The 16,111-nt window shown below is 41.6% G+C and overlaps 1 protein-coding gene across 1 annotated transcript in view; it reads left to right on the forward strand.

The window, feature by feature from the left end:
* Positions 1-2,038: 2,038 nt before the first annotated feature.
* The window catches only part of LOC128045613 (putative selection and upkeep of intraepithelial T-cells protein 1 homolog), an 89,238-nt gene continuing 75,165 nt past the window's right edge, over positions 2,039-16,111 (forward strand). Inside the window, exons 1-2 of the mRNA XM_052638073.1 lie at positions 2,039-2,114; positions 13,093-13,440. Coding sequence (XP_052494033.1) covers positions 2,039-2,114; positions 13,093-13,440 — 424 coding nt within the window. The remainder of the gene's footprint in view (positions 2,115-13,092; positions 13,441-16,111) is intronic.

The raw sequence follows: 16,111 nt of genomic DNA on the forward strand, positions 1-16,111 counted from the left end.
CTTTTGCCTAGTCTTGCACATCATGACATTTGAAAAATGATCCCTGATCACTGTTTGTTCAGTTTGTTCACTGTTTTCACTGCCAGGTGACAGCCTGGCTTGCACGGGGACAGAGGAAAGCTTGGGTTAGGCCAAATACAGTAGCTGCACATACCAGGGCAAACTTAGAACCCTCATCTGGAGGGTGGGAGCCAATATAATCAATTTAAGTCTGCTGGAAAACCCCAGACTCCTTTGGCAGTTGCGTTGGATATTATTTAGAACATACAGGATATAAAATTACTGCATTAACAATGTCTCTGTATTTCAAGCGAAATCCACCATTTTTGGCAATGTGCCATCCCACCTGACCACTCCTTCTGTGCACCCAATCTGCTATATCTGCTGAAAGATCGGTTGCCAGGTCACATACCCAAGCTAGGGCATCAGCTGCTTGTTGTCAAGGGGGGTCAGCATATTATAGGTAGGGACATGGAAGATAGTGAGGACTACCTCAGGCTCTGGAAAGTAAATCCAAATATCTTTCTACCAATCCTGACCCCACAAGGGCTTATTCATGACTCCTTGGCTTCTCGTTGTCCCAGCCAAGGGGTTCATCCCTTCAGAGCAGTCCAGCTGTCAGTGCAAAGGGTGAACAGCCCAGGGTCATCATGAGTGATCACCAACCAAACTGCTCTGAATTCAGCCTACTGGCTTCTGTGGCTCATTTCTATTTCCAGGCACATAGCATGGCATTTCACATTATTATAACACTTAACAAACCTTTTTTTGTTTTTTTTTTTTTTAGGGCATAAAAGATGACTATCACATTTGTGTGCTGAGTCAAAAGCCAAGTCATTATAGAACTGGCAAAAAGCTTTCATGATTGGCTAAGAAACACCATTTCATTCTTCCCTTGCTTTTCCAGGCCATATAGGTCCACAAATCTGTCTCTAATTGTGAGTCCTCCAGGAGCAGAAAATTCAGAGGGATTGTGCCAACTAAAGGGAAGAAAGTCAGATTCCCTTCTAAAATGGCCACTTGGTTCATCCCTCCTGCTGCTGCTGCTGCTAAGTCCCTTCAGTCATGTCCGACTCTGTGCGACCCCATAGACGGCAGCCCACCAGGCTCCCCCGTCCCTGGGATTCTCCAGGCAAGAGCACTGGAGGGGGTTGCCATTTCCTTCTCCAATGCATGAAAGTGAAAAGTGAAAGGGAAGTCACTCAGTCGTGTCCGACTCTTTGCGACCCCATGGGCTGCAGCCCACCAGGCTCCTCCGTCCATGGGATTTTCCAGGCTAGAGTACTGGAGTGGGGTGCCATCGACTTCTCCAGTTCATCCCTCCAGATAGGCTAAATCTCTTGTCTCTAGAGTTTCCCTTGTAACTAAATGTAACTGACTGTGTCTATGTTTAGAACACTGGGACCTTCAAGATTAGGACCTATTCCCTAAACAGGCAGCACTTTCCCTGCTTCCTTGGTGGCTCAGACAGTAAAGAATCCACTTGCATTTCAGGAGACCTGGGTTCGATCCCTGCGTCAGGAAGATCCTCCGGAGAAGGGAATGGCTACCCACTCCAGTATTCTTTCCTGGAAAATCCCATGGACAGAGGAGGCTGGTGGGCTACAGTCCATGGGGTCACAAAGAGTCAGTCATGACTGAGGGGCTAACACACTTTCCCTGGGGAAGTAGTTCACCAAATGGGGTTTACACACCAGAAGACAAATGGCATCTAACCTGAGAGGAAGCAATCTTTTAATGGGAAAGGAGCCAGTGGCTAGACTTGGTGATTACAATGGCCATTCTTAAGAGCAAGGTTGCCAGATTTAGTAAATAAAAATTACAGGATGCAAAATGTTGTACTGAAAGTATGTATACTAAAAAGCTGTCACTGTTTTATTTGATATTAAAATATAACTGGAAGTCTTACATTTTATCTGGCAACACTATTTGGCAGTCCATTACTGCAGAAAAAAAGATGTGGAGATATGTGATTTCTGCAAATTCTTGCTTCTGTTAACACTGTCTCTAAAATGGCCTCATTCCTTATCACAGGCTAATGGAAAAGACAGGACAGCCTTTCTCTAGACACTTTGTTGCCATGCTCCTCCTGCAGATGATAACACCAAGTTCAGGTATGAAGCTTTCTCCTACTCTTCTGAGCCACACCAATATCAAGTAGGTCAGGGAAAACAAGAACCAAACAAAAGGGACCATTGTTTTTAGGTTTAATATGTAGTTATGTTATGATGATGTGTACTATAAGATCCAGTTTATGGTTAGAAAAACTAAATATTTCTAATCAGCAAGTCTTCTTTTTCATGTACCCAGATTTTTGTTAGGTTCCATGGAGAAGAGGCAAATAAAGACCTAATACTTGCCCTTGAGAACCAATATTCATATTTAGGAGACAGATTTAAGTACTATTTATACCATGAGGAAGTGGTTTAAGTCACAGATCCATACTGGAATCCATGTGAATTATTAGTAAAATAAGGATGGGATAGGCTGGTGGAAAGTTGACAGGTGATGAAAATTCACATTTGCAAAGGGATCTATGCAAAGCAGAAATAATAGTATGTTTAGATGTAGGTAATAGAAACCTGTCTATTCTTTGGCAGAATGCCAAAGAATTGATGCCTTTGAACTGTGGTGCTGAGAAGACTCCTGAAAGTCCCCTGGACATCAAGGAGATCAAACCAGCCAATCATAAGGGAAATCAGCCCTGAATATTCACTGGAAGGACTGATTCTGAAGCTGAAGCTCCAGAATTTTGGTCATCTGATGCGAACAGATGACTCATTGAAAGTCTCTGATGCTGGAAAAGATTGAGGATAGAAGGAGAAGAGGGTGTCAGAGGATGAGATGGCTGGGCGGCATCACCAATGCCATGAGCATGAACTTGGGCAAACTCCGGGAGATGGTGAGGGACAGGGAGGCCTGGCCCGATGCAGTCAGTGGAATCACAAAGAGCTGGACACAACTGGGGGACTGAACAACAACAACAATAGAAAGCCTGAGACATCAAATGGAGTATAAGATTTAAGCATTTCTAGCAAAAAGCTAAGTGATGCACATTTAGGTGGGATCCAGCCTTTGGCTAATAAAATAGTGCTGCTACCAGTGCCTTTATACATATGTTTTTGAGCACACCTAATAGACCTGCTGGTCAAAGGTTATGTGTTTTTTTATTATGGTATTGAATATGTCATTCTGATATCGTTCCGTTCAGTTCAGTTACTCAGTCATGGCCGACTCTTTGTGACCCCATGAATCGCAGCACGCCAGGCCTCCCTGTCCATCACCAACTCCCGGGGTTCACTCAAACTCACGTCCACAGAGTCGGTGATGCCATCCAGCCATCTCATCCTCTGATGTCCCCTTCTCCTCCTGTCCCCAATCCCTCCCAGCATCAGAGTCTTTTCCAATGAGTCAACTCTTTGCATGAGGTGGCCAAAGTATTGGAGTTTCAGCTTCAGCATCAGTCCTTCCAATGAACACCCAGGACTGATCTCCTTTAGGATGGACTGGTTGAATCTCCTTGCAGTCCAAGGGATTCACAAGAGTCTTCTCCAACACCACAGTTCAAAAGCATCAATTCTTCGGCGCTCAGCTTTCTTCACAGTCCAATTTTCACATCCATACATGACCACTGGAAAAACCATAGCCTTGACTAGGCGGACCTGAGTCGGCAAAGTAATGTCTCTGCTTTTGAATATGCTATCTAGGTTGGTCATAACTTTTCTTCCAAGGAGTAAGCGTCTTTTAATTTCATGGCTGCAATCACCATCTGCAGTGATTTTGGAGCCCCCCAAAATAAAGTCTGACACTGTTTCCACTGTTTCCCCATCTATTTCCCATGAAGTGATGAGACCAGATGCCATGATCTTCGTTTTCTGAATGCTGAACTTTAAGCCAACTTTTTCACTCTCCTATTTCACTTTCATCAAGAGGCTTTTTAGTTCCTCTTCACTTTCTGCCATAAGGGTGGTGTCATCTGCATATCTGAGGTTATTGATATTTCTCCTGGCAATCTTGATTCCAGCTTGTGCTTCATCCAGCCCAGTGTTTCTCATGATGTACTCTGCATATAAGTTAAAAAAGCAGGGTGACAATATACAACCTTGATGTACTCCTTTTCCTATATGGAACCAGTCTGCTGTTCCATGTCCAGTTCTAACTGTTGCTTCCTGACCTGCATGTAAGTTTCTCAAGAGGCAGGTCAGGTGATCTGATATTCCCATCTCTTTCAGAATTTTCCACAGTTTATTGTGATCCACACAGTCAAAGGCTTTGGCATAGTCAATAAAGCAGAAATAAATGTTTTTCTGGAACTCTCTTGCTTTTTCTTAAATTTAATTTTATTTTTTTTAATTTTTTAAAATATAAATTTATTTATTTTAATTGGAGGTTAGTTACTTTACAATATTGTATTGGTTTTGATCCAGCGGATGTTGGCAATTTGATCTCTGGTTCTTCTGCCTTTTCTAAAACCAGCTTGAACATCTGGAAGTTCACGGTTCACATATTGCTGAAGCCTGGCTTACATATTGCTGAAGCCTGGCTTGGAGAATTTTCAGCATTACTTTACTAGTGTGTGAGATGAGTGCAATTGCGTGGTAGTTTGAGTATTTTTTGGCATTGCCTTTCTTTGGGATTGGAATGAAAACTGACCTTTTCCAGTCCTGTGGCCACAGCAGAGTTTTCCAAATTTGCTGGAATATTGAGTGCGGCACTTTCACAACATCATCTTTTAAGATTTGAAATAGCTCAACTGGAATTCCATCACCTCCACTAGCTTTGTTCGTAGTGATGCTTTCTAAGGCCTACTTGACTTCACAATCCAGGATGTCTGGCTCTAGGTGAGTGATCACATCATCAAGATTATCTGGGTTGTGAAGCTCTTTTTTGTACAGTTCTGCTGTGTATTCTTGCCACCTCTTCTTAATATCTTCTGCTTCTTTTAGGTCCATACCATTTCTGTCCTTTATCGAGCCCATCTTTGCATGAAATGTTCCCTTGATATCTCTAATTTTCTTAAAGAGATCTCTAGTCTTTCCCATTCTGTTGTTTTCCTCTATTTCTTTGCATTGATCTCTGAGGAAGGCTGTCTTATCTCTCCTTGCTATTCTTTGGAACTCTGCATTCAGATGCTTATATCTTTCCTTTTCTCCTTTGCTTTTCACTTCTCTTCTTTTCACAGCTATTTGTAAGGCCTCCTCAGACAGCCATTTTGCTTTTTTGCATTTCTTTTCCATGGGGATGGTCTTGATCCCTGTCTCCTGAACAATGTCACAAACCTCCGTCCATAGCTCATCAGGCACTCTGTCTATCAGATCTAGTCCTTTAAATCTATTTCTCACTTCCACTGTATAATCATAAGGAATTTGATTTAGGTCATAACCTGAATGGTCTAGTGGTTTCCCCCACTTTCTTCACTTTAAGTCTGAATTTGGCAATGAGTTCATGATCTGAGTCACAGTCAGCTCCCAGCCTTGTTTTTGCTGACTGTATAGAGCTTCTCCATCTTTGGCTGCAAAGAATATAATCAGTCTGATTTTGGTGCTGACAAAGAGAGTTTCTGTTATGACCAGTGCGTTCTCTTTAGAACCCCATGAACAGTATGAAAAGGCAAAATGGCAGGACACTGAAATCGCTACTAGTCTGCATTTCCACCAACAGGTAATATCGCTATTTCAGATATTGCAGATACCAAAGCTTTTTATCTTTTCCAAACTTATAGATGCAAAATAAATTCTCATAGTGGTTGTATTTTACCTTTTTGTTAGTGAGTGAGACTTAATATATTTCAGACAAAAATCGTTTTTTTTTTCTCTGAACTGCCTGCATAGGTCTTTACTCCACATCTTCTTTGTACTCTTAGTTTTCCCTCATTGCTGTTTAAAAACTCTTAAATATTGAGAATTTTTTATCTGTTGTACCTATCCCACTTATTTCTTACCAGTTCATAATTGTCTATTGACTTATTAATTATATTTTGAATATGCAGAGAGGTTTTTTGCTTTGGACTTTTATTTTATTTTGTAAATTATGTTTCTGAAGTCTCCCTTCATCTTGTCCTTTTTATCCTCACTGACTTTTTAAATTTTACTACTTTTTTTCTAAAGCAGTTTTATCTTTACAGAAAAATTGTGTAGGAACCACACAGAGGGATTTTCCTGGTGGTCCAGTGGCTAGGGCTCCATGCTCCCAATGAAGGAGACCCAGGTTTGATCCCTGGTCAGGGAACTAGAACCCATATGCTGCAACTAAGAGCATGCATGCTGCAACTAAGACCTGGCACAGTCAAATGAATAAATGTTTGTTAAAAAGAAATTGCATAGCGTTTCCATAAAACCCCATCTTCCCTTCCTCTCCCTGCCCTTCCAAAGTTTCCCGTACTACGAACATCTTCTATAGTGCAGTATCAATTCGTTTACTACAACTGACCCACCAATATTGATCATTATTAATATTATTAAGTCAAATTCACATTAGGGTTTGTACTTCGTGTTATAAAATTCTCTGGGTGTTAACAAATTATTATATAAATGAATGTAACTGGCCTCTGCATACTGGCCCTACATTGCTTATTTCTTTAAGGCTGAGACCCTCTCACTCAAAAGCTTGCCATTGTCAAACTCAAATTTTTACATATGCAGTTGTTTGAAATATATTAAAAATGAGCATACTTTTAACTACGTAACGCCTTTCTGCTTTGTATGTCCCTTGGAATTGCACCCAACATCTGCTAGCCATAGGTAAGATAAGCCCTGTAGCTAGAGAGACCCCAAGCCACTATTGTCCTGCAGAGCCCTTGACTCTTCACCGTGCTGTGGGGTGACATTGCTAGACACGTAAAACTTCTCCCTGACTTTTCTCGCCCCTGTGAGTTCCCTTGCCCTTCGCCCCTTTTGCACGGTGTTCCCTGTGCCTCTAAATGGTCTCTCATACTGTGGGGACTGTCACCTATTCAAGTCTGTCAAACTGCTTCTCAAATACCGGTGCTACTGCCACCTTGTGGTCATATCTTTTTCGCTGCTCAACCCTTAATTCCTCAAATGTACTATGTTAATATATGCATAATGCCATGTGTCTACCATTACAGTATCATACAGAACCATTTTACCCCATATTAAAAATATCCTATGCTCCTCGTGTTCATCTCTCCCTCCTGCTGAAGTCCTAGTAACCACTGCTGTTTCCACTGTTCCCCTAGTTGTGCCTTTTACCAGAATGTCGTGTACTTGGGATCATACAATACATACATAGCCTTTCATAATGACCCCCTTACTTAGCAATATGCATTTAAGTTTTCTCCATGTGTCTTCATGATTTGATGGCTCAGTTCTTTTACCACTGAATAATATTACATTGTCTGGATGTACCAGAGTTTGTTTATTCATTCACTTATTGAAAGTTATATTGTTTGCTTCTAATTTGATGGCAGTTATGAATAAAAATTCTAGGAACATTGAAGTGAAAGTTCTTGTGTGGATGTAGTTTTGTGTGGAGGCAGCCCCATTTGGATTGCATATCTAGAAGGCTGATAGCTAGAACATATAGTGATTACATATTGAGCTTTGTAAGGAATTGCCAAACTCTTCTGTTAAGTGGCTATAATATTTGCATTCCTACCAACAATGAATAAGAGTTTCTTTTACTCCACATCTTTGTCGGCATTTGATATTGTCAGTGTTTGAATTTCAGCCGTTTTAATAGGTTTTTGGTAGTATCTGATTGCTTTAATTTATAGTTACTAATGATACATGATATTAAGCTTCTTTTCATATGCTTCTTTCAGTTCAGTTCAATTCAGTTGCTCAGTCGTGTCCGACTCTTTGCAACTCCACTGCAGCATGCCAGGCCTCCTTGTCCATCACCAGCTCTCGGAGTTTACCAAACTCATGTCCATTGAGTCGGTGATGCCGTCCAACCATCTCATCCTCTGTCGTCCCCTGCTCCTCCTGCCTTCGATCTTTCCCAGTATCAGGGTCTTCTCAAATGAGTTAGTTCTTCACATCAGGTGGCCAAAGTGTTGGAGTTTCAGCTTCAGCATCAGTCCTTCCAATGAATATTCAGGACTGATTTCCTTTAGGATGGACTGGTTGGATCTCCTTGCCATCCAAGGGACTCTCAGGAGTCTTCTCCAACACCACAGTTCAAAAGCATCAGTTCTTTGGCCCTCAGCTCTCTTTACAGTCCAACTCTCACATCCATACATGACCACTGGAAAAAGCATAGCTTTGACTAGACAGACCTTTGTTGGCAAAGTAATGTCTCTGCTTTTTAATATACTGTCTAGGTTGGTTGTAACTTCTCTTCAAAGGACTAAGCATCTTTTAATTACATGGCTGCAGTCATCATCTGCAGTCATTTTGGAGTCCAAAGAAATAAAGCCTGTCACTGTTTCCACTGTTTCCCTATCTATTTGCCATGAAGTGATGGGACCAGATGCCATGATCTTCGTTTTCTGAATGTTGAGTTTTAAGCCAACTTTTTCACTCTCCTCTTTCACTTTCATCAAGAGGCTCTTTAGTTTTTCTTCACTTTCTGCCATAAGGGTGGTGTCATCTGCATATCTGAAGGTGAAGGCGAAGTCGCTCAGTTGTGTCCGACTCTTTGCGACCCCATGGACTGTAACCTACTAGACTTCTTCGTCCGTGGGATTCTCCAGGCAAGAATACTGGAGTGGATTGCCATTTCCTTCTCCAGGGGATCTTCCCGACCCAGGGATCGCACCCAGGTCTCCCGCATTGGAGGCAGATGCTTTAACCTCTGAGCCACCAAGGTTATTGATATTTCTCCCAGCAATCTTGATTCCAGCTTGTGCTTCATCCAGCCCAGCATTTCTCATGATATACTCTGCATATAAGTTAAATAAGCAGGGTGACAATATACAGCCTTGATGTACTCCTTTCCTTATTTGGAAACAGTCTGTTGTTCCATGTCTGGTTCTAACTGTTGCTTCCTGACCTGTATACAGATTTCTCAAAAGGCAGGTCAGATGGTCTAGTATTCCTATCTCTTTCAGAATTTTCCACAGTTTGTGGTGATCCACACAGTCAAAGGCTTTGGCATAGTAAATAAAGCAGAAATAGATGTTTTTCTGGAACTCTCTTGCTTTTTCAATGATCCAGTGGATATTGGCAATTTGATCTCTAGTTCTTCTGCCTTTTCGAAATCCAGCTTGAAGATCTGAAAGTTCACAGTTCATGTACTGTTGAAGCCTGGCTTGGAGACTTTTGAGCATTACTTTGGTAACATGTGAGATGAGTGCAGTTGTGTGGTAGTCTGAGCATTCTTTGGCATTGCCTTTCTTTGGGATTGGAATGAAAACTGACCTTTTCCAGTCCTGTGGCCACTGCTGAGTTTTCCAAATTTGCTGACATATTGAGTGCAGCACTTTCACAGCATCACCTTTAGGATTTGAAATAACTCCTTGGAAGGAAAGTTATGACCAACCTAGACAGCATATTAAAAAGCAGAGACATTATTTGTCAGCAAAGGTCTGTCTAGTCAAGGCTATTGTTTTTCCAGTAGTTATATATGGATGTGAGAGTTGGACTATAAAGAAAGCTGAGCACAGAAGAATTGATGATATTAAACTGTGGTGTTGGAGAAGGCTCCTGAGAGTCCCTTGGACTACAAGGAGATCCAACCAGTCCATCCTAAAGGAGATCAGTCCTGGGTGTTCATTGGAAGGACTGATACTGAAGCTGAAACTCCAACACTTTGGCCACCTGATGTGAAGAGCTGACTCATTTGAAAAGACCTTCATGCTGGAAAAGATTGAGGGCAGGAAGAGAAAGGGATTACAGAGGATGAGATGGTTGGATGGTATCACTGACTCAATGGACATGAGTTTGGGTAAACTCTGGGAGTTGGTGATGGACAGGGAGGCCTGGTGTGCTGCAGCTCATGGGGTCACAAAGAGTCAGACACGACTAAGCGACTGAACTGAATGGAATTGAATTGGAATTCCATCACCTCCACTAGCTTTGTTCATAGTGATGCTTCCTAAGGCCAACTTGACTTCACATTCCAGATGTCTAGCTCTAGGTGAATGATCGTACCATCATGATTATCTGGATTGTGAAGATCTTTTTTGTACAGTTCTTATGTGTATTCTTGTCACCTCTTCTTAATATCTTCTGTTTCTGTTAGGTCCATACCATTTCTATCCTTTATTGAACCCATCTTTGCATGAAATGTTCCCTTGGTATCTCTAATTTCCTTGAAGAGATCTCTAGTCATTCCCATTCTATTGCTTTCCTCTATTTCTGTGTACTAACCACTGAGGAAGGCTGTCTTATCTCTCATTCCTATTCTTTGGAACTCTGCATTCAAATGGGTATATCTTTCCTTTCCTCCTTTGCTTTTTGCTTCTCCTTTTTTCACAGCTATTTGTAAGGCCTCCTCAGACAGCCATTTTGCTTTTCTGCATTTCTTTTTCTTGGGCTTGGATTTGATCTCTGTTTCCTGTACAATGTCATGAACCTCTGTCCATAGTTCATCAGGCACTCTATCTATCAGATCTAGTCCCTTGAATCTATTTCTCACTTACACTGTATAATTGTAAGGGATGTGATTTAGGTCATACCTGAATGGTCTGGTGGTTTCACTACTTTCTTCAATTTAAGTCTGAATTTGGCAATGAGGAGTTCATGATCTGAGCCACAGTCAGCTCCTGGTCTTGTTTTTGATGACTGCATAAAGCTTCTCCTTCTTTGGCTGCAAAGAATATGATCAATCTGATTTCAGTATCGACCATCTGGTGATGTCCGTGTGTAGGGTCTTCTCTTGTGTTGTTGGAAGAGGGTGTTGGCTATGACCTGTGCGTTCTCTTGGCAAAACTCTGTTAGCCTTTGCCCTACTTCATTCTGTACTCCAAGGCCAAATTTGCCTGTTACTCCAGGTGTTTCTTGACTTCCTGCTTTTGCATTCCAGTCCTCTGTAATGAAAAGGATATCTTTTTGGGGTGTTAGTTCTAGAAGGTCTTGTAGGTTTTCATAGAACCGTTCAACTTCAGCTTCTTCAGCATTACTGGTTGAGGCATAGACTTGGATTACTGTGATACTGAATGGTTTTCCTTGGAAATGAACAGAGATCATTCTGTTGTTTTTGAGATTACATCCAAGTACTGCGTTTCAGACTCTACTGTTGACTATGATGGCTACTCCATTTCTTCTAAGGAATTCTTGTCCACGGTAGTAGATATAATGGTCATCTGAGTTAAATTCACCCATTCTAGTCCATTTTAGTTCACTGATTCCTAAAATGTCAATGTTCATTCTTGCCATCTCCTGTTTGACCACATCTAATTTGCCTTGATTCATGGACCTGACATTCCAGGTTCCTATACAATATTGCTCTTTACAGCATTGGACTTTGCTTCTATCACCAGTCACATCCACAAGTTGTTTTTGCTTTGGCTCCATCTCTTCATTCTTTCTGGAGTTCTTTCTCCACTCTTCTCCACTAGCATATTGGGCATCTACCAACCTAAAGATAGGGAGTTTATCTTTCAGTGTCCTATCTTTTTGCCTTTTCATAGTGTTTATGGGGTTCTCAAGGCAAGAATAATGAAGTGTTTTGCCATTCCCTTCTCCAGTGGACCACATTTTGTCAGAACTCTCCACAATGACCTGTCCGTCTTGGGTGGCCCTACACGGCATGGCTCATAGTTTCACTGAGTTAGACAAGGCTGTGGTCCATGTGATCATACTGGTTAGTTTTCTGTGACTGTGGTTTTCAGTCTGTTTGCCCTCTGACAGAGAAGGATAAGAGGCTTATGGAAGCTTCCTGATGGGATAGAACTAACATATGTTCCCACAGTCCCACTCCTGGATACATATGCAGAGAAACCATTATTCAAAAAAATACATTCACCCAATGTTCACTGCAGCACTATTTACAATAGTCAAGACATGGAAACAAACTAAATAGCCATTGACAATGAATGGATAAAGAAGATATGGTACATAAATACAAGGGACTATTACTCAACCATAAAAGTTGAAATAATGCCATTTGCACCAACATAAAAGTACCTGGAGATTGTTGTACTGAGTGAAGTAAGTCAGGCATAAAGACAAATATCAAATGATGTTGCTTACTGTGGACTCTAAAAAATGGTAAAACTTATTTTTTAATCTAAAACTTATTTACAAAACAGTCACAGATGTAGAAAACAAGCTTATGGTTACCAGGGAGGAAAGGATGTGGGGGATAAACTGGAAGATTAGGATTGACATATACACACTGCTGCTGCTGCTGCCGCTGCTAAGTCGCTTCAGTCATGTCTGACTCTGTGTGACCCCATAGACAGCAGCCCACCAGGCTCCTCCGTCCCTGGGATTCTCCAGGCAAGAATACTGGAGTGGGTTGCCATTTCCTTCTCCAGTGCATGAAAGTGAAAAGTGAAAGTGAAGTTGCTCAGTTGTGCCCGACTCTTAGCAACCCCATGGACTGCAGCCTACCAGGCTCCTCCATCCACGGGATTTTCCAGGCAAGAGTACTGGAGTGGGGTGCCATTGCCTTCTCCATATACACACTACTATATATGAAATAGGGGCTTCTCTGCTGGTTCAGGTGGTAAAGAATCCACCTGCAATTCAGGAGACTCAGGTTCGATTTCTGGGTCAGAAAGATCCCCTGCAGAAGGAAATGGCAACCCATTCCTGTATGCTTGCTTCAGAAATCCCATGGACAGAGGCTACAGTCCATGGAGTCACAAGTGTCTGATATGACTAGTGACTAAACCACCACCACATGTATGAAATAGATCAATAGTAAGGACCTGTTGTATAGCACAGGGAACTCTTCTCAACACTGTACCATTATTAAGTACCGAGCCTGGTGGACTTTTAGCTGGTCTCTGCTTTTCTATTTCCATGAAATTTATGTCTTGTTCCTATTCAAAGGGAAAATTTGGGAGTATCTAGAAAGATACTAAAACAGTAAGGCGGTCCTATAGGTGGTATTTAGAGAGAATGTTAGAAGCCCACTGACACCTAGAAAACTAGGAACTCAGCAGGTACAAACATGAATGAAGTACATGGCGTGTCCTGGCTCATACTCTCACCTTTTGGTTGCTATCTCCCTTCCCAGAGCAGTTCACAGCGAATGGCATAGAGGGGCCAGTCTTGGCTCCACTGGGTGGAAAAGTTGAGCTCAGCTGCCAGCTGTCCCCACCACAGAGTGCAGAGCACATGGAGATACGCTGGTTCCGGAACCACTACAAAAAACCTGTTCACCTGTACAAGGATGGTAAAGACTTGTATGTAGAAACCATCTCTAATTACGTGGAGCGGACAGAGCTCCTCACAGACACCATTGGAGAGGGTAAGATGACCCTCAGAGTCTTTAGTGTGAATGCTGATGATGACGGGACATACCACCGTTTCTTCAAAGATGGTGATTTCTATGAGGAGGCCATCACAGAGGTAAAGGTCACAGGTAAGGATGGATCCCTCTGAGACGTCTATGCATCCATGATTCTCAGTCCATCTGAGGCTGAGTATTAAGAATATCCTCAATATTTCTGACCATTTCATAGTCAGGGTTTAGTTAGCAAGTTCAGATTCATATATTTAGTCGTTGAATGGGGGAAAGTGGAGGATTAAGATTCCAAATTTTGTCTCTGCACACATTACCTTTATCAGCAAGAACTGTCAGTTTTTCCATGTTCATATGCACTGTTAGATCTGTAAAGTATCAACAGAATCCTTTCAGGATTTATTACTATTTTTTTTCAATTTTTTTTGGCAACACTTTAGTAAAACCTGACTCTAGAAGTGACTTAAATCTTTACAATTGTCTTTTTAATAATCATTCTTATTCCCATCTCTCCTTGACTCAATTTACTGACTACTTAGTTCTAAATCAAACAAAGGAAAAGGAAAGACAAAAAGGAAAGATATACCCATCTGAATGCAGAGTTCCAAAGAATAGCAAGGAGAGATAAGAAAGCCTCCCTCAGCGATCAATGCAAAGAAATAGAGGAAAACAACAGAATGGGCAAGACTAGAGATCTCTGCAAGGAAATTAGAGATACCAAGGGAACATTTCATGCAAAGATGGGCTCGATAACAGACAGAAATGGTATGGACCTAACAGAAGCAGAAGATATTAAGAAGAGGTGGCAAGAATACACAGAAGAACTGTACGAAAAAGATCTTCACGACCCAGATAATCACAATGGTGTGATCACTCACCTAGAGCCAGACATCTTGGAATGTGAAGTCAAGTGGGCCTTAGAAAGCATCATATGAACAAAGCTAGTGGAGGTGATGGAATTCCAGTTGAGCTACTTCAAATCCTAAAACATGACGCTGTAAAAGTGCTACACTCAATATGTCAGCAAATTAGGAAAACTCAGCAGTGGCCACAGGACTGGAAGAGGTCAGTTTTCATTCCAATCCCAAAGGAAGGCAATGCCAAAGAATGTTCAAACTACCACACAATTGCACTTATCTCACATGCTAGTAAAGTAATGCTCAAAATCCTGCAAGCCAGCCTTCAGCAATATGTGAACCATGAACTTCCAGATATTCAAGCTGGATTTAGAAAAGGCAGAAAAACCAGAGATCAAGTTGCCAATATCCACTGGATCATCGATCCAAGAGAGTTCAGAAAAGCCTCTATTTCTGCTTTATTGACTACGCCAAAGCCTTTGACTGTGTGGATCACAATAAACTGTGGAAAATTCTGAAAGAGATGGGAATACCAGACCACCTGCCCTGCCTCTTGAGACATCTATATGCAGGTCAGGAAGCAACAGTTAGAACTGGACATGAAACAACAGACTGGTTCCAGATAGCAAAAGGAGAGCGTCAAGGCTGTATATTGTCACCCTGCTTATTTAACTTATATGCAGAATACATCATGAGAAACACTGGCCTGGATGAAGCACAAACTGGAATCAAGATTTCTCGGAGATATATCAATAACCTCAGATACGCAGATGACACCACCGTTATGGCAGACAGTGAAGACAAACTAAAGAGCCTCTTGATGAAAGTGAAAGAGGAGAGTGAAAAAGTTGGCTTAAAACTCAACATTCAGAAAACGAAGATCATGGCATCTGGTTCCATCACTTCATGGGAAATAGACGGGGAAACAGTGGAAACAGTGGCTGACTTTATTTTGGGGGGCTCCAAAATCACTGAAGATGGTGACTGCAGCCATGAAATTAAAAGACGCTTACTCCTTGGAAGGAAAGTTATGACCAGCCTAGACAGCATATTAAAAAGCAGAGATATTATTTTGTCAACAAAGGTCCATCTAGTCAAGGCTATGGTTTTTCCAGTGGTCATGTATGGATGTGAGAGTTGGACCATAAAGAAAGCTGAGTGCTGAAGAATGGATGCTTTTGAACTGTGGTGTTGGAGAAGACTCTTGAGAGTCCCTTGGACTGCAAAGAGATCCAATCAGTCCATCCTAAAGAAAATCAGTCCTGAGTATTCATTGGAAGGACTAATACTGAAGCTGAAACTCCGACACTTTGGCCACCTTATGTGAAAAACTGACTCATTTGAAAAGACCCTGATGCTGGGAAAGATTGAAGGCAGGAGGAGAAGGGGACGACAGAGTATGAGATGGTTGGACGGCATCGCTGACTCAATGGAGATGAGTTTCAGTAGACTCTGGGAGTTGGTGATTGACAGGGAGGCCTGGTGTGCTGTGATCCATGGGGTCACAAAGAGTCAGACAGGACTGAGCAGCTGAACTGAACTGAGCTGAACTAGTTCTAAATCTAGTTCAAAAAGCCTTATCCACAATCTTCCATGTCCTCCAAAATTGCCTCAGTCTTCAAGTTTTCTGAATAGCACAGAAATGGTGGGAAAACGGAAGACTCAAAGTTAATTGAAGGGGTTCCCAAATATGAGGGCATAAGTGTAGGGTCCAAGGCCCATTCACACATAACATTTTCATTGGCTATTGTGACACTCATCTGTATGGCCTAGAACTAACCTATCCAATGTGATAGCCACTAGCCACATGTGGCTACTTCAATTTTTATTTAATAAAATTAAAAGTAAAAATTAAACAAAATTGAAAATTTAGTTCTTTAATCTCATTGATTACATTTTAGGTGCTAAAGTCTCATGTAGCAAACACTACAAAT

This window comes from Budorcas taxicolor, chromosome 3 (assembly GCF_023091745.1).
Source record: "Budorcas taxicolor isolate Tak-1 chromosome 3, Takin1.1, whole genome shotgun sequence".
Classification (NCBI taxonomy): domain Eukaryota; kingdom Metazoa; phylum Chordata; class Mammalia; order Artiodactyla; family Bovidae; genus Budorcas; species Budorcas taxicolor.